Source organism: Oncorhynchus kisutch, unplaced genomic scaffold (assembly GCF_002021735.2).
Source record: "Oncorhynchus kisutch isolate 150728-3 unplaced genomic scaffold, Okis_V2 Okis02a-Okis13b_hom, whole genome shotgun sequence".
NCBI lineage: Eukaryota > Metazoa > Chordata > Actinopteri > Salmoniformes > Salmonidae > Oncorhynchus > Oncorhynchus kisutch.
Window position 1 is genome coordinate 7,679,293 of NW_022261979.1, and position 19,056 is coordinate 7,698,348.

Here is a 19,056-nt window from a genome sequence, read left to right on the forward strand (position 1 = left end):
CTAAAGTTACCCTAAGGCATTACTTTACAGACAATTGAAAGGCCGTTCATGTCTCCAGAGAAGGTTTTGTGTCAGTGTTTAAATAGCCGTAGTGTCGCCTACCCTAAAAGACAAAACAAACAGGCCGTAACCAAGGTGTTTCCCAGGAGCGACGTACCAGGATATCTGAATAGACTCATCGATACAGCCTACTGTAGTTTCATATGAGGAGACAAAAACACCACCCACTCAGCGGGAGGGAGAGAGAGGAGGGGCAGGCAGAACAATGTGCATTGATCTGGTAATCTGTGTCTCACTAAGTATGAACTGTCTTACCCTGCAAAGTAACCTAAATTAACCCTAAAGTTACCTAAAGTAACCCTAAAGTTACCTAAAATAACCCTAAAGTTACCTAAAGTTACCCTAAAGTTACCTTAAAGTTACCTACAGTTACCTAAAGTTACCTTAAAGTTACCTAAAGTTACCCTAAAGTAACCTAAAGTTACCCTAAAGTACCCCTAAAGTTACCCTAAAGTTACCCTAAAGTAACCTAAAGTTACCCTAAAGTACCCCTAAAGTTACCCTAAAGTTACCCTAAAGTTACCTATAGAAACCCTAAAGTTACCTAAAGCTACCTTAAAGTTACCTTAAAGTTACCTAAAGTTACCTTAAAGTTACCTAAAGTTACCCTAAAGTAACCCTAAAGTAACCTAAAGTTACCTAAAGTTACCCTAAAGTACCCCTAAAGTTACCTAAAGTATCCCTAAAGTTACCTACAGTTACCCTAAAGTTACCCTAAAGTTACCTAAAGTTACCTAAAGTTACCTAAAGTTACCCTACAGTTACCTAAAGTTACCCTAAAGTTACCTAAAGTTCGCCTCTTCCTCTCTGGTTTTATAGCCATATATTCTAGTTAGACTATAACATGGAAATTATGTTTTGTGATAACGGCACAGATTTTAATTATGTGGGGGGGGGGGGGGGGGGGGGGGGGGGGGAGATAAAACATTTGGTTTTGGATTTCTCTGAACATTAAGGATCCCAACCGTTTTTTAACTGGTTTGCTTACGAGAACGTTTGATCAGTGATACATTGTAACCACTCCCATGAACCACCATGTCCAATGGGCCTTACGAGAACATTTGATCAGTGATACATTGTAACCACTCTCATGAACCACCATGTCCAACGGGCCTTACGAGAACGTTTGATCAGTGATACATTGTAACCACTCCCATGAACCACCATGTCCAATGGGCCTTACGAGAACATTTGATCAGTGATACATTGTAACCACTCTCATGAACCACCATGTCCAACGGGCCTTACGAGAACATTTGATCAGTGATACATTGTAACCACTCCCATGAACCACCATGTCCAATGGGCCTTACGAGAACGTTTGATCAGTGATACATTGTAACCACTCCCATGAACCACCATGTCCAATGGGCCTTACGAGAACGTTTGATCAGTGATACATTGTAACCACTCCCATGAACCACCATGTCCAATGGCCAGATGGTGTTGCATCAAACAGGATAGACTAACATGCTGACCAAACTGGCCGCGTTGCGTACGTGAGCATTGCAAAATAAATGTACACATACATGTCATTCAGTCATTTCATCCAAGTCCCTCCGTGTGTTAATGGCTAATGGCTAATGGCTAAAGCTGGTATCTGTGCTAATCCACTCCTCTGTATTATAGGTGTGTTAATGCTAATGGCTATTGGCTAAAGCTGGTATCTGTGCTAATCCACTCCTCTGTATTATAGGTGTGTTAATGCTAATGGCTAAAGGCTAAAGCTGGTATCTGTGCTAATCCACTCCTCTGTATTATAGGTGTGTTAATGCTAATGGCTAAAGGCTAAAGCTGGTATCTGTGCTAATCCACTCCTCTGTATTATAGGTGTGTTAATGCTAATGGATAAAGGCTAAAGCTGGTATCTGTGCTAATCCACTCCTCTGTATTATAGGTGTGTTAATGCTAATGGCTAATGGCTATTGGCTAAAGCTGGTATCTGTGCTAATCCACTCCTCTCTGTATTATAGGTCTGTTAATGCTAATGGCTATTGGCTAAAGCTGGTATCTGTGCTAATCCACTCCTCTGTATTATAGGTGTGTTAATGCTAATGGATAAAGGCTAAAGCTGGTATCTGTGCTAATCCACTCCTCTATTATAGGTCTGTTAATGCTAATGGCTAAAGGTTAAAGCTGGTATCTGTGCTAATCCACTCCTCTCTATTATAGGTCTGTTAATGCTAATAGCTAATGCTAATATCTGTTCTAACCAATTCCTCTGTATTCCAGGTGTGTTCTGCTCTCCTGAGGGGCTCCGTCCAGAACCTCTCTGTCCTCAACATGTCCAAGAGTGTATTTGCACATAGGTGAGACCCACGACATCCCATAATATAACAACCAGCAGTAGAGTATCACAGACCCTCTGCCTCAGCCATGGGGTCATCTCATCTCATCATAATACATCTCTTTTAGTCCTAGCATTATCTCATGTAGCTCATTCATTTGATCTCCCCACGTGGCCCAGTTGGTCACAAAGTGTTATTCTTGTACGGCTGCCACCAAAGACCCCATGTTGTGGCTTTGTAGCTGTAGTCAGATTGTAATGTATTTAAATAGGAATATATGCATATTTAGCTAGTCTGTGGGTGGTTGTCATTTATCAATGTGTCCGAACTCAGGAGGATTGATAGCTGTTAATTAGAGAAGCTGTCTGAAGCTGTCTGTAAAAAAAGCTATACAACCGGACCAAATAAACTCACACTGAGTTTTGTTCCATGATTGGTTAAGAGATATACATAAAACATGACATACACACACACAATCAAATTGTTCAAATCAATAATTTAAGTTGACTAAAAGGGACACAAATGACTTACTGTCATAATCATATTTAATTTACAGCTAAGACCTGAAGCTAGTTCAATTGGACACCTTCTACAGCCGTCAAATTCAACTCTGAACCCCGGAACATTTGTATGAACAATATTTTCCAGTTTTTTTAAAATAAATAAATTTGATTTGATTTGAACTAGCCTACCTGGTTAAATAAAGGTCAAATTTAAAAAAAAATGTTTTATATGATTTAATTTCAATATCAATATTAGTTTCAATATCAATTCAATTCCCAGAGAGGCAATTACTGTAGAAACAACAACAATAACATGACATTATACCACAACCATACCACAATGGTACCGCAACCATACCACACCCATACCACACCCATACTGCAACCATACCACAACCATACTGCAAACATACCACAATGATACCGCAACCATACCGCATCCATACTGCACCCATACCGCACCCATACCGCACCCATACCACAATGAGACACCACACCCAACCGTTCACATCATCATCAGATCATCACAGAGCACATGGATAACACTATTGAGAGGTCTATCTAAAGTTCAATCTAGACATACAGTACCAGTCAAACGTTTGGACACACCGACTCATTCAAGGGTTTTTCTTTATTTTTTAAACTATTTTCTACATTGTAGAATAATAGTGAAGAATTGAAAACTATGAAATAACACATATGGAATCATGTAGTAACCAGACAAGTGTAAAACAAATCAAAATATATTTGAGATTTTAGATTCTTCAAAGTAGCCACCCTTTGCCTTGATGACAGCTTTGCACACTCTTAGTATTTTCTCAACCAGCTTCATGAGGTAGTCACCTGGAATATATTTAAATTGTGCCTTGTTAAAATGTATTTCCTTCTTAATGCATTTGAGCCAATCAGTTGTGATGTGACAAGGTAGGGATGGTATACAGAATATAGTATAGACTTATTATTTTACCATATAGGGCTATGGCAAGAACAGCTCAAATAAGCAAAGAGAAACAATAGTCCATCATTATTAGATTAGATTGCAGCCCAAATAAATACTTCAGAGTTCAAGTAACAGATGCATCTCAACATCAACTGTTCAGAGGAGACTGCGTGAATCAGGCCTTCATGGTGGAACTGCTGCAAGGAAACCACTACAAAAGGACACCAATAATAAGAAGAGACTTGCTTGGGTCGAGAAACACGAGCAATAGAGATTAGACCGGTGGAAATCTGTCCTTTTGTATGATGATTCCAAATTTGAGATTTTTGGTTCGAACTGCCATGTCATTTTGAGATGCAGAGTAGGTGAACGGATGATCTCCGCATGTGTGGTTCCCACCGTGAAGCATGGAGGAGGTGGTGTGATGGTTTATCACATAAATATACCGTATTTCACATTTGAAAGTGAATTGCATTAGAAACAAATAATTTTACTTCTAACTTTAAATGTTCCCAATGCAGCACACTCTTGTAAGAATAACAACCACGATTGACCCTGGATAACTAGATTAATATAAACAATTGATTCTTAAAAGTGATAAAGCAAAAGAATGGAAAAAGTTTTACCAGACTAGATACATATCAATCAAACTTTTATTTTTAAATAGACACTTACAAACAAATACAAGAACATGTTTCAGTATAATACAATACGCAAAAAGATATAGATTTATTCAATGTTAATGCCGAAAAGGATTTCGACCATCTTGAATTGGCTATTCGCTTCAAAACTTTGGAAGCTTTCAACTTTCCAGATGAAATAATGCATTTTATAAAAATGATCAAATTGCTTTAGAATGGGGCACAAGACAAGGATGTCCTCTCTCCCCCCTCCTGTTTGCACTGGCAATTGAACCGCTTGCAGAAAGAATTAGACAGGACCCAAATGTAGCAGGTATCATCAGTATTGGTAAACATTAGTATAATTAGTATATACAATCTCCTGATATACCTGATCAATATTGAAAACTCAATTCCCCCCCCCCCTTCCCTGTCCTAAATATTTTCAGAATACTCTAAAATCTTAGAATATAAAATGTACGTGGAAAAAACAGCAATCTTTTAAATAGACTACAAAAAATATCAAACACTTAGGATGCTTAATAATTGAAAGCAGACCAATATGAAAGCAGACCTAATTAAATGGGACAATCTTCCCATAAATCTAACAGGAAGAATAAACCTCTTCAGAATGGCAAAGTTTTTATACTTATTCTGGGTAATGCCAATTAGCCCACCGAAGACATTCTTTTAAAAAGTATACAAATAAAACTCAGACTTAAAAGGAACATTTTCCATCTTCCTAAGACTGAGGTTTTAACCTTCCAGACTTGGAATTGTATCAACTCTCCACCCAGGGCTTTCAGTTGGGACATATAGTTAAATGTACTAAAGAGGAACAATGGGTACATTTTGAAGATGCACATGCTCATCCCCAGAATATTTTTGTGTCTATTTTTAAAGGATAAAGCTAAGAACATGAACAACTTCATAGTTAAGAACACTATAACAATATGGAACACTATAACAATATAGAACACTATAACAATATGGAACACTATAACAATATAGAACACTATAACAATATGGAACACTATATCAATATAGAACACTATAACAATATGGAACACTATAACAACATGGAACACTATAACAATATGGAACACTATAACAATATAGAACACTATAACAGTATAGAACACTTTAACAATATAGAACACTATAACAATATAGAACTTTATAACAATATGGAACACTATAACAATATGGAACACTATAACAATATGGAACACTATAACAATATGGAACACTAACAATATGGAACACTATAACAATATAGAACACTATAACAATATAGAACACTATAATAATATAGAACACTATAACAATATAGAACACTATAACAATATGGAACACTATAACAATATGGAACACTATAACAATATGGAACACTATAACAATATAGAACACTATAACAATATGGAACACTATAACAATATGGAACACTATAACAATATGGAGCACTATAACAATATGGAACACTATAACAATATGGAACACTATAACAATATGGAACACTATAACAATATGGAACACTATAACAATATAGAACACTATAACAATATGGAACACTATAACAATATGGAACACTATAACAATATGGAACACTATAACAATATGGAACACTATAACAATATAGAACACTAACAATATAGAACACTATAACAGTATAGAACACTATAACAACATGGAACACTATAACAATATAGAACACTATAACAATATGGAACACTATAACCATATGGAACACTATAACAATATGGAACACAATAAGAATACCTTCCGGCGCCGACAGAGATGGCCGCCTCGCTTCGCGTTCCTAGGAAACTATGCAGTTTTTTGTTTTTTTACGTGTTATTTCTTACATTAGTAGTACCCCAGGTCATCTTAGGTTTCATTACATACAGTCGAGAAGAACTACTGAATATAAGATCAGCGTCAACTCACCATCAGTACGACCAAGAATATGTTTTTCGCGACGCGGATCCTGTGTTCTGCCTTACAAACAGTACAACGGAGCAGATCCTATGCAGCGACCCAAAAAAACGACTCCGAAAGAGAGGGAAACGAGGCGGTCTTCTGGTCAGACTCCGGAGACGGGCACACCGTGCACCACTCCCTAGCATTCTTCTTGCCAATGTCCAGTCTCTTGACAACAAGGTTGATGAAATCCGAGCAAGGGTAGTATTCCAGAGGGACATCAGAGACTGTAACGTTCTCTGCTTCACGGAAACATGGCTCACCGGAGAGACGCTATCCGAAGTGGTGCAGCCAACGGGTTTCTCCACGCATCGCGCCGACAGAAACAAACATCTTTCTGGTAAGAAGAGGGGTGGGGGCGTATGCCTTATGGCCAACGTGACATGGTGTGATGAAAGAAATATACAGGAACTCAAATCCTTCTGTTCACCTGATTTAGAATTCCTCACAATCAAATGTAGACCGCATTATCTGCCAAGAGAATTCTCTTCGATTATAATCACAGCCGTATATATCCCCCCCCAAGCAGACACATCGATGGCTCTGAACGAACTTTATTTAACTCTCTGCAAACTGGAAACAATTTATCCGGAGGTTGCATTCATTGTAGCTGGGGATTTTAACAAGGCTAATCTGAAAACAAGACTCCCTAAATTTTATCAGCATATCGATTGCACAACCAGGGGTGGAAAGACCTTGGATCATTGTTACTCTAACTTCCGCGACGCATATAAGGCCCTGCCCCGCCCCCCTTTCGGAAAAGCTGACCACGACTCCATTTTGTTGATCCCTGCCTACAGACAGAAACTAAAACAAGAAGCTCCCACGCTGAGGTCTGTCCAACGCTGGTCCGACCAAGCTGACTCCACACTCCAAGACTGCTTCCATCACGTGGACTGGGAGATGTTTCGTATTGCGTCAGATAACAACATTGACGAATACGCTGATTCGGTGTGCGAGTTCATTAGAACGTGCGCTGAAGATGTCGTTCCCATAGCAACGATTAAAACATTCCCTAACCAGAAACCGTGGATTGATGGCAGCATTCGTGTGAAACTGAAAGCGCGAACCACTGCTTTTAATCAGGGCAAGGTGTCTGGTAACATGACCGAATACAAACAGTGCAGCTATTCCCTCCGCAAGGCTATCAAACAAGCTAAGCGACAGTACAGAGACAAAGTAGAATCTCAATTCAACGGCTCAGACACAAGAGGCATGTGGCAGGGTCTACAGTCAATCACGGACTACAGGAAGAAATCCAGCCCAGTCATGGACCAGGATGTCTTGCTCCCAGGCAGACTAAATAACTTTTTTGCCCGCTTTGAGGACAATACTGTGCCACTGACACGGCCTGCAACGAAAACATGCGGTCTCTCCTTCACTGCAGCCGAGGTGAGTAAGACATTTAAACGTGTTAACCCTCGCAAGGCTGCAGGCCCAGACGGCATCCCCAGCCGCGCCCTCAGAGCATGCGCAGACCAGCTGGCCGGTGTGTTTACGGACATATTCAATCAATCCCTATACCAGTCTGCTGTTCCCACATGCTTCAAGAGGGCCACCATTGTTCCTGTTCCCAAGAAAGCTAAGGTAACTGAGCTAAACGACTACCGCCCCGTAGCACTCACATCCATCATCATGAAGTGCTTTGAGAGACTAGTCAAGGACCATATCACCTCCACCCTACCTGACACCCTAGACCCACTCCAATTTGCTTACCGCCCAAATAGGTCCACAGACGATGCAATCTCAACCACACTGCACACTGCCCTAACCCATCTGGACAAGAGGAATACCTATGTGAGAATGCTGTTCATCGACTACAGCTCGGCATTCAACACCATAGTACCCTCCAAGCTCGTCATCAAGCTCGAGACCCTGGGTCTCGACCCCGCCCTGTGCAACTGGGTACTGGACTTCCTGACGGGCCGCCCCCAGGTGGTGAGGGTAGGCAACAACATCTCCTCCCCGCTGATCCTCAACACTGGGGCCCCACAAGGGTGCGTTCTGAGCCCTCTCCTGTACTCCCTGTTTACCCACGACTGCGTGGCCACGCACGCCTCCAACTCAATCATCAAGTTTGCGGACGACACAACAGTGGTAGGCTTGATTACCAACAACGACGAGACGGCCTACAGGGAGGAGGTGAGGGCCCTCGGAGTGTGGTGTCAGGAAAATAACCTCACACTCAACGTCAACAAAACTAAGGAGATGATTGTGGACTTCAGGAAACAGCAGAGGGAACACCCCCCTATCCACATCGATGGAACAGTAGTGGAGAGGGTAGCAAGTTTTAAGTTCCTTGGCATACACATCACAGACAAACTGAATTGGTCCACTCACACAGACAGCATCGTGAAGAAGGCGCAGCAGCGCCTCTTCAACCTCAGGAGGCTGAAGAAATTCGGCTTGTCACCAAAAGCACTCACAAACTTCTACAGATGCACAATCATCTACTGTATCTTGCCTATGCTGCTCTGTACCATCACTCATTCATATATCCTTATGTACATATTCCTTATCCCCTTACACTGTGTATAAGACAGTAGTTTTTTTTGTTGGAATTGTTAGTTAGATTACTTGTTCGTTATTACTGCATTGTCGGAACTAGAAGCACAAGCATTTCGCTACACTCGCATTAATATCTGCTAACCATGTGTATGTGACAAATAAAATTTGATTTGATTTGATGATTTGATTTGAATATAGAACACTAACAATATAGAACACTATAACAATATAGAACACTATAACAATATGGAACACTATAACAATATGGAACACTATAACAATATAGAACACTATAACAATATGGAACACTATAACAATATAGAACACTACAACAATATGGAACACTATAACAATATGGAACACTATAACAATATAGAACACTATAACAATATGGAACACTATAACAATATGGAACACTATAACAATATGGAGCACTATAACAATATGGAACACTATAACAATATGGAACACTATAACAATATGGAACACTATAACAATATGGAACACTATAACAATATGGAACACTATAACAATATGGAACACTATAACAATATGGAACACTATAACAATATGGAACACTAACAATATGGAACACTATAACAATATGGAACACTATAACAATATGGAACACTATAACAATATGGAACACTAACAATATAGAACACTAACAGTATGGAACACTATAACAATATAGAACACTATAACAGTATGGAACACTATAACAATATGGAACACTATAACAATATAGAACACTATAACAATATGGAAGAAAATGAAATGTATTCAACAAGAACCAATATCCCTCCCTAAAAACACAACCTTCTGGAACAATCCTTGGATAGCGTTTCAGAATCCACTGATAAATTGGTCCACATGGAAAACTAAAGGCATGGAAACCATACATTACTTGGTAATAGGAAATACATGTATTTCCATGACTGCATTAAAAAAGCGATTTTGGATTGATCAATGTAGATATTTTCAAATACATGCAACTTAAACGTTTTATATCACAACATTTCGATGTGAAATCTTTTGGACATCAGAACAATCTTGAGGGAATCGTATTTGAGTCAAGTTTGCAGGGCAGTCTGGAGGTGGAGGGGTGGGGGGTGAGCAGGGGGGTCCAGGGGGAAGGGAGGGGGGTGAGCAGGGGGGTCCAGGGGGAAGGGGGGGGTCATTTGTATGGATATGTTTTGTATTGTTTAAAGAATATCTCCTTATAATGTCCACTGAAACTGACACATTTCACCCACATGTAGGCACGCTCGTACGCGTACACATACGCACACCTTACTGGGATGACATCACTGTCAGAGACACCTTTGATTGGCAGATGTGTATATCAGGGTTGTTGTCATCAGCAGCCTCTCCCATACCAAGGTATGGAAACAGTCTCTCAGTAAATGTGTCTTTATAAGTGGAGATTAGTGTGTCTTTGGGGTCGTAGAAGGACACCTTCCCCTCCCTGTCGTCGCCCAGCTGCACTCTGATCCTCTGGGATGTCCTCTTCACACTGATGATGTCACCTCCTCCTTCTTTAATGGTACCATTCTGCTGCTCTATACAACAGATTCCATCCTGTGGTGAAGCACACCCCTTCCCCTTCCTGTCAAGGGACTCTTTAGCCACACCCTCTTTAGCCACAGACCACACTCTCTCACCGTGACTGTGGTCCCCCACCCTCCACTTCCCAGCTGTGTTTCCCTGAGCAGAACCCCTCAGATCCCAGAACATCTATATACTTCATGAATCTCTCTGGGTTGTCAGGGAGCTGCTGTTTAGTGCCTGTGTATCTCAGTGGTCAGATCATCAGACAGAGAGAGCCAGGGGGAAGCAGAGTCCAGAATCACAGGAGTGTATGTGAGGATCCCCAGCATCTTCTCCCAGACTCTGAACTGCAGGTTGCCCAGGTGTTTGGCCTCGTCTATCAGAGCTCCTGAGACCAGCTGTGGATCCAGCAGTGTGTACTGGGATCTTTCCTTTGTGGTCCTGACGTTCTGCAGGAATGAGATGTCTTCATCTTTCAACTCCTCTTCTATGGCTCTGATTGAGTCTGAAAGTGACAGAAGGGTTTGAGTTTCTCACTGTGCAGACTGCAGAGCACCTCAGACCCAGCTGAAGCTCTCTGACTCCTCTCTTCTACCTCAGACCTAGCTGAAGCTCTCTGACTCCTCTCTTCTACCTCAGACCCAGCTGAAGCTCTCTGACCCCTCTATTCTACCTCAGACCCAGCTGAAGCTCTCTGACTCCCCGCTCTTCTACCTCAGACCCAGCTGAAGCTCTCTGACTCCTCTCTTCTACCTCAGACCCAGCTGAAGCTCTCTGACTCCTCTCTTCTACCTCAGACCCAGCTGAAGCTCTCTGACCCCTCTATTCTACCTCAGACCCAGCTGAAGCTCTCTGACTCCCCGCTCTTCTACCTCAGACCCAGCTGAAGCTCTCTGACTCCTCTCTTCTACCTCAGACCCAGCTGAAGCTCTCTGACTCCTCTCTTCTACCTCAGACCCAGCTGAAGCTCTCTGTCTCCTCTCTTCTACCTCAGACCCAGCTGAAGCTCTCTGACTCCTCTCTTCTACCTCAGACCCAGCTGAAGCTCTCTGTCTCCTCTCTTCTACCTCAGACCCAGCTGAAGCTCTCTGACTCCTCTCTTCTACCTCAGACCCAACTGAAGCTCTTTGACTCCCCTCTCTTCTACCTCAGACCCAGCTGAAGCTCTCTGACCCCTCTCTTCTACCTCAGACCCAGCTAAAGCTCTCTGACCCCTCTCTTCTACCTCAGACCCAGCTGAAGCGCTCTGACCCCTCTCTTCTACCTCAGACCGAGCTGAAGCTTTCTGACCCCTCTCTTCTACCTCAGACCCAGCTGAAGCTCTCTGACTCCCCTCTCTTCTACCTCAGACCCAGCTGAAGCTCTCTGACTCCTCTCTTCTACCTCAGACCCAGCTGAAGCTCTCTGACTCCTCTCTTCTACCTCAGACCCAGCTGAAGCTCTCTGACTCCCCTCTTCTACCTCAGACCCAGCTGAAGCTCTGTCTCCTCTCTTCTACCTCAGACCCAGCTGAAACTCTCGGACTCCTCTCTTCTACCTCAGACCCAGCTGAAGCTCTCTGACCCCTCTCTTCTACCTCAGACCCAGCTGAAGCTCTCTGACTCCTCTCTTCTACCTCAGACCCAGCTGAAGCTCTCTGACCCCTCTCTTCTACCTCAGACCCAGCTGAAGCTCTCTGACTCCCCTCTCTTCTACCTCAGACCCAGCTGAAGCTCTCTGACTCCCCTCTTCTACCTCAGACCCAGCTGAAACTCTCTGACTCCTCTCTTCTACCTCAGACCCAGCTGAAACTCTCTGACTCCCCTCTTCTACCTCAGACCCAGCTGAAGCTCTCTGACTCCTCTCTTCTACCTCAGACCCAGCTGAAGCTCTCTGACTCCCCTCTTCTACCTCAGACCCAGCTGAAGCTCTCTGACTCCTCTCTTCTACCTCAGACCCAGCTGAAGCTCTCTGACTCCTCTCTTCTACCTCAGACCCAGCTGAAGCTCTCTGACTCCTCTCTTCTACCTCAGACCCAGCTGAAGCTCTCTGACTCCTCTCTTCTACCTCAGACCCAGCTGAAGCTCTCTGACTCTTCTCCTGTAAGAAGGCCTCACACAGGTTCGTCAGAGCCAGGTTACAGGGAGGTTCAATCATAGGACATATTCTCCTACAAACTGGACATTCCCGTGGGTTCCTTCTGTTTCCAGCATCATTCCAGACAGGCTTTATAAAAGCTGTGGCTACAGGACAGAATGATAGGATCTCTGAAGATGCCACAGCAGACAGGACATGAGAAATCCTCCTCAGGAAGAGAACGTTTGGAGGCCATTTTCTCACACAGTGCCACTCCCTGTTCTGTAACAGCTTCTGAAGAATACGTTCAGTTTCTCTCGACAATTTCCTCTTTTGAAGAGAAAGTAATCCACTGAAATACAGTCCTACGTCCACAATATCCACCCAACAGGGAAGCTACACACGGAGATGACAGTTCTGATGATGATACGTCCTTCTAATCTCTCTCTCTGTCTCTTACCGTGTAAATTCAAAATGTTGTGGATCCAACAGAGCTGAACACCAGAGAGATGAATGTTACAGAACTGATCTGTACTCAGCTTTACCCTCTGACCTGCACTTTACCCTCATCATGTGAGTCAAAGGCAGGGTTGATATTGATCCCTAACAGCGATGACTGTTATCAAGGAACCTTACGTCATCCAATAAGGATTGGTTCAACTTCCTGATTTGTGTAGCAGGAAGAGAATGATCTGAATGCAGGCGTTATGGGGTAACAGTTTTTAATGCCTTAGCAAAACAGCTATCGATCCCTCTCCTCCCTCTATCCCATGCCAGCAGCATACCACCCAGCAGCATACCACCCAGCAGCATACCACCCAGCAGCATACCACCCTGCAGCATACCACCCTGCAGCATACCACCCTGCAGCATACCACCCAGCAGCATACCACCCTGCAGCATACCACCCTGCAGCATACCAGCCTGCAGCATACCACCCAGCAGCATACCACCCTGCAGCATACCACCCTGCAGCATACCACCCTGCAGCATACCACCCTGCAGCATACCACCCTGCAGTATACCACCCTGCAGCATACCACCCTGCAGCATACCACCCAGTAGCATACCACCCTGCATACCACCCTGCATACCACCCTGCAGCATACCACCCAGCAGCATACCACCCTGCAGCATACCACCCTGCATACCACCCTGCATACCACCCTGCATACCACCCAGCAGCATACCACCCAGCAGCATACCACCCAGCAGCATACCACCCAGCAGCATACCACCCTGCAGCATACCACCATGCAGTATACCACCCTGCATACCACCCTGCAGCATACCACCCTGCATACCACCCTGCAGCATACCACCCTGCAGCATACCACCCTGCAGCATACCACCCTGCAGCATACCACCCTGCAGTATACCACCCTGCATACCACCCAGCATACCACCCTGCATACCACCCAGCAGCATACCACCCAGCAGCATACCACCCAGCAGCATACCACCCTGCAGCATACCACCATGCAGTATACCACCCTGCATACCACCCTGCAGCATACCACCCTGCATACCACCCTGCAGCATACCACCCTGCAGCATACCACCCTGCAGCATACCACCCTGCAGCATACCACCCTGCAGTATACCACCCTGCATACCACCCAGCATACCACCCTGCATACCACCCAGCAGCATACCACCCAGCAGCATACCACCCAGCAGCATACCACCCTGCAGCATACCACCATGCAGTATACCACCCTGCATACCACCCTGCATACCACCCTGCAGCATACCACCCTGCATACCACCCTGCAGCATACCACCCTGCAGCATACCACCCTGCAGCATACCACCCTGCAGTATACCACCCTGCATACCACCCAGCATACCACCCTGCAGCATACCACCCTGCAGCATACCACCCTGCAGCATACCACCCTGCATACCACCCTGCATACCACCCAGCAGCATACCACCCTGTAGCATACCACTGATGGCTTGCTTCCGAAGCTCAGCTGGGTTGGTCCTGGTCAGTCCCTGGATGGGAGACCATATGCTGCTGGAAGTGGTGTTGGAGGGTCAGTAGGAGGCACTCTTTCCTCTGGTCTAAAAAAATAAACATATATCTCATCACCCCAGGGCAGTGATTGGGGACATTGCCCTGTGTAGGGTGCTGTCTTTCGGATGGGACGTTAAACAGGTGTCCTGACTCTCTGTGGTCACTAAAGATCCCATGGCACTTATCGTAAGAGTAGGGGTGTTCACCCCGGTGTCCTGACTCTCTGTGGTCAATAAACATCCCATGGCACTTATCGTAAGAGTAGGGGTGTTAACCCCGGTGTCCTGACTCTCTGAGGTCATTAAAGATCCCATGGCACTTATCGTAAGAGTAGGGGTGTTCACCCCGGTGTCCTGACTCTCTATGGTCAATAAACATCCCATGGCACTTATCGTAAGAGTAGGGGTGTTAACCTGGGCGTCGTGGTTAAATTCCCAATCTGGCCTTCATACCATCATGGACACCTAATTGTCCCCAGCTTACAATTGGCTCATTCATCTCCTCTCCTCTGTAACTATTCCCCAGGTCGTTGCTGTAAATGAGTTCTCAGTCAAATTAACTGGTAAAATAAGAGTTTAAAATATAGAAATATATTATTTCCTCCTTCCTCCTCTGTCACTCACCCAGCCCTAGGGTGTGTACAAATAAACAAGGTGTGTACACTCTCTCTCTCTCACACACACCAACAATCTGCCAATCCTGTTTCTCCCTCCCCTACAGTTTTCACCTCTCTCTCTCTCTCTCACACACACTCTCACACACACACACACATCAACAATCTGCCAATCCTGTTTCTGCCTCCGCTACAGTTTTCACCTCTCTCTCTGTCTCTCACACACACATCAACAATCTGCCAATCCTGTTTCTACCTCCGCTGCAGTTTTCACCTCTCTCTGTCTCTCATACATTCACAAGCTGATCCTGGGACAGAGCTCTTTGCACCTCTTTCTGTCTCTCATACATTCACAAGCTGATCCTGGGACAGAGCTCTTTTCACCTCTTTCTGTCTCTCATACATTCACAAGCTGATCCTGGGACAGAACTCTTTTCACCTCTCTCTGTCTCTCATACATTCACAAGCTGATCCTGGGACAGAGCTCTTTTCACCTCTCTCTGCCTCTCATACATTCACAAGCTGATCCTGGGACAGAGCTCTTTTCACGCCCTTGGAACTCAACACTGAGATTTCTATCCACTTCACAGCCCTGAACTGAAAGGCCCACCGCTCTGCTCTCACAGACAGGGGAACAGATTGAACATTTGGCATGGTTGCTTAGCCAGTCAGTTCCTTGAATTAACCTGAATATATTTACATATACTTCCAAAGTTAAGGAAACAGTCAACTTTGGTTAGAATAGTCCTGTGAGCAATTTTCAATCTCCAAATTACAGGAGGAGAATAGTCAATTCCTTGGGCTACATGATGATGGCCATCCATCACCTGACATTTGACCCCTGACATTTGACCCCTGATGCATCACTCTTTAGGGGTCACTGAGGTCAGGCAGCACAGTAAAACTCTGACTCTGCTCTGCTGAATGTAATGTCAGCCTGGACTGCCCTTGTTGATGTTAGTGTATTGATATCAGTGTCAGGTTCAATGGGTTGGAAGGCTTCTCTCTAGATTGGGGGAAATAGAGGCATGGTAACCTGTGAAACTACATCCTGTCCTCACTGAACTGAACAGACCATATGATTACTGTGAAACTACATCCTGTCCTCACTGAACTGAACAGACCATAGTAATCATATGATTACTGTGAAACTACATCCTGTCCTCACTGAACAGAACAGACCATATGATTACTGTGAAACTACATCCTGTCCTCACTGAACTGAACAGACCATATGATTACTGTGAAACTGCATCCTGTCCTCACTGAACTGAACAGACCATATGATTACTGTGAAACTGCATCCTGTCCTCACTGAACTGAACAGACCATATGATTACTGTGAAACTGCATCCTGTCCTCCCTGAACTGAACAGACCATATGATTACTGTGAAACTGCATCCTGTCCTCACTGAACTGAACAGACCATATGATTACTGTGAAACTGCATCCTGTCCTCCCTGAACTGAACAGACCATATGATTACTGTGAAACTGCATCCTGTCCTCACTGAACTGAACAGACCATATGATTACTGTGAAACTGCATCCTGTCCTCCCTGAACTGAACAGACCATATGATTACTGTGAAACTGCATCCTGTCCTCCCTGAACTGAACAGACCATATGATTACTGTGAAACTGCATCCTGTCCTCCCTGAACTGAACAGACCATATGATTACTGTGAAACTGCATCCTGTCCTCACTGAACTGAACAGACCATATGATTACTGTGAAACTGCATCCTGTCCTCACTGAACTGAACAGACCATATGATTACTGTGAAACTGCATCCTGTCCTCACTGAACTGAACAGACCATAGTAATCATATGATTACTGTGAAACTGCATCCTGTCCTCACTGAACTGAACAGACCATATGATTACTGTGAAACTGCATCCTGTCCTCACTGAACTGAACAGACCATATGATTACTGTGAAACTGCATCCTGTCCTCACTGAACTGAACAGACCATATGATTACTGTGAAACTACATCCTGTCCTCACTGAACTGAACAGACCATATGATTACTGTGAAACTGCATCCTGTCCTCCATGAACTGAACAGACCATATGATTACTGTGAAACTGCATCCTGTCCTCACTGAACTGAACAGACCATATGATTACTGTGAAACTGCATCCTGTCCTCACTGAACTGAACAGACCATATGATTACTGTGAAACTACATCCTGTCCTCACTGAACTGAACAGACCATATGATTACTGTGAAACTGCATCCTGTCCTCACTGAACTGAACAGACCATATGATTACTGTGAAACTACATCCTGTCCTCCCTGAACTGAACAGACCATATGATTACTGTGAAACTACATCCTGTCCTCCCTGAACTGAACAGAACATATCGGACATCACTAATGATGTACAGTGCATGTTAGAACCATTATTCAGTGTTCTATTCTCAGTGTTCTGTTCTCGGTGTTCTGTTCTCAGTGTTCTATTCTCGGTGTTCTATTCTCAGTGTTCTATTCTCAGTGTTCTATTCTCAGTGTTCTGTTCTCAGTGTTCTGTTCTCAGTGTTCTATTCTCAGTGTTCTGTTCTCAGTGTTCTATTCTCAGTGTTCTATTGTCGGTGTTCTGTTCTCAGTGTTCTATTCTCAGTGTTCTATTATCAGTGTTCTATTCTCAGTGTTCTGTTCTCAGTGTTCTGTTCTCAGTGTTCTATTCTCAGTGTTCTATTGTCGGTGTTCTGTTCTCAGTGTTCTATTCTCAGTGTTCTATTCTCAGTGTTCTATTCTCAGTGTTCTATTCTCAGTGTTCTATTGTCGGTGTTCTGTTCTCAGTGTTCTATTCTCAGTGTTCTATTCTCAGTGTTCTATTCTCAGTGTTCTATTCTCAGTGTTCTGTTCTCAGTGTTCTGTTCTCAGTGTTCTATTCTCAGTGTTCTAACCCTTATTTGTCAAACACCTGGAGATTGATTTGTAGACAGAGTACCCTCTTTGCAGATCAGTCAGATTGACTACAGTAGTAGTGGGTAATGGTTCAAGGATAGAGATGTTTGTTTGTTTAAATCTGTATTACCCATCAGTCTCTCCTCACATCATTACCCCATCACAGCCTCTCACATCATTACCCCATCACAGTCTCTCCTCACATCATTACCCCATCACAGCCTCTCACATCATTACCCCATCACAGTCTCTCGTCACATCATTACCCCATCACAGCCTCTCACATCATTACCCCATCACAGTCTCTCCTCACATCATTACCCCATCACAGCCTCTCACATCATTACCCCATCACAGTCTCTCACATCATTACCCCATCACAGCCTCTCACATCATTACCCCATCACAGTCTCTCACATCATTACCCCATCACAGCCTCTCACATCATTACCCCATCACAGCCTCTCACATCATTAGCCCATCACAGCCTCTCACATCATTACCCCATCACAGTCTCTCACATCATTACCCCATCACAGTCTCTCACATCATTAGCCCATCACAGCCTCTCACATCATTAGCCCATCACAGCCTCTCACATCATTACCCCATCACAGCCTCTCACATCATTAGCCCATCACAGCCTCTCACATCATTAGCCCATCACAGTCTCTCACATCATTACCCCATCACAGTCTCTCACATCATTACCCCATCAGTGTCTCTCCTCACATCATTACCCCATCACAGTGTCTCTCTTCACATCATTACCCCATCACAGCCTCTCACATCATTACCCCATCACAGCCTCTCACATCATTACCCCATCACAGTCTCTCACATCATTACCCCATCACAGTCTCTCACATCATTACCCCATCACAGTCTCTCACATCATTACCCCATCACAGTCTCTCACATCATTACCCCATCACAGTCTCTCACATCATTACCCCATCACAGTCTCTCACATCATTACCCCATCAGTGTCTCTCCTCAC

At 43.9% G+C, this 19,056-nt stretch overlaps 1 protein-coding gene across 2 annotated transcripts in view; it reads left to right on the forward strand.

Moving 5' to 3' along the window:
* LOC109885452 (F-actin-uncapping protein LRRC16A) overlaps window positions 1-19,056 on the forward strand; it is a 219,611-nt gene that overhangs the window by 114,951 nt on the left and 85,604 nt on the right. For both annotated transcript variants that reach the window (XM_031811859.1, XM_031811858.1), the window contains one exon: window positions 2,293-2,369. In XM_031811859.1, coding sequence (XP_031667719.1) covers window positions 2,293-2,369 — 77 coding nt within the window. The remainder of the gene's footprint in view (window positions 1-2,292; window positions 2,370-19,056) is intronic.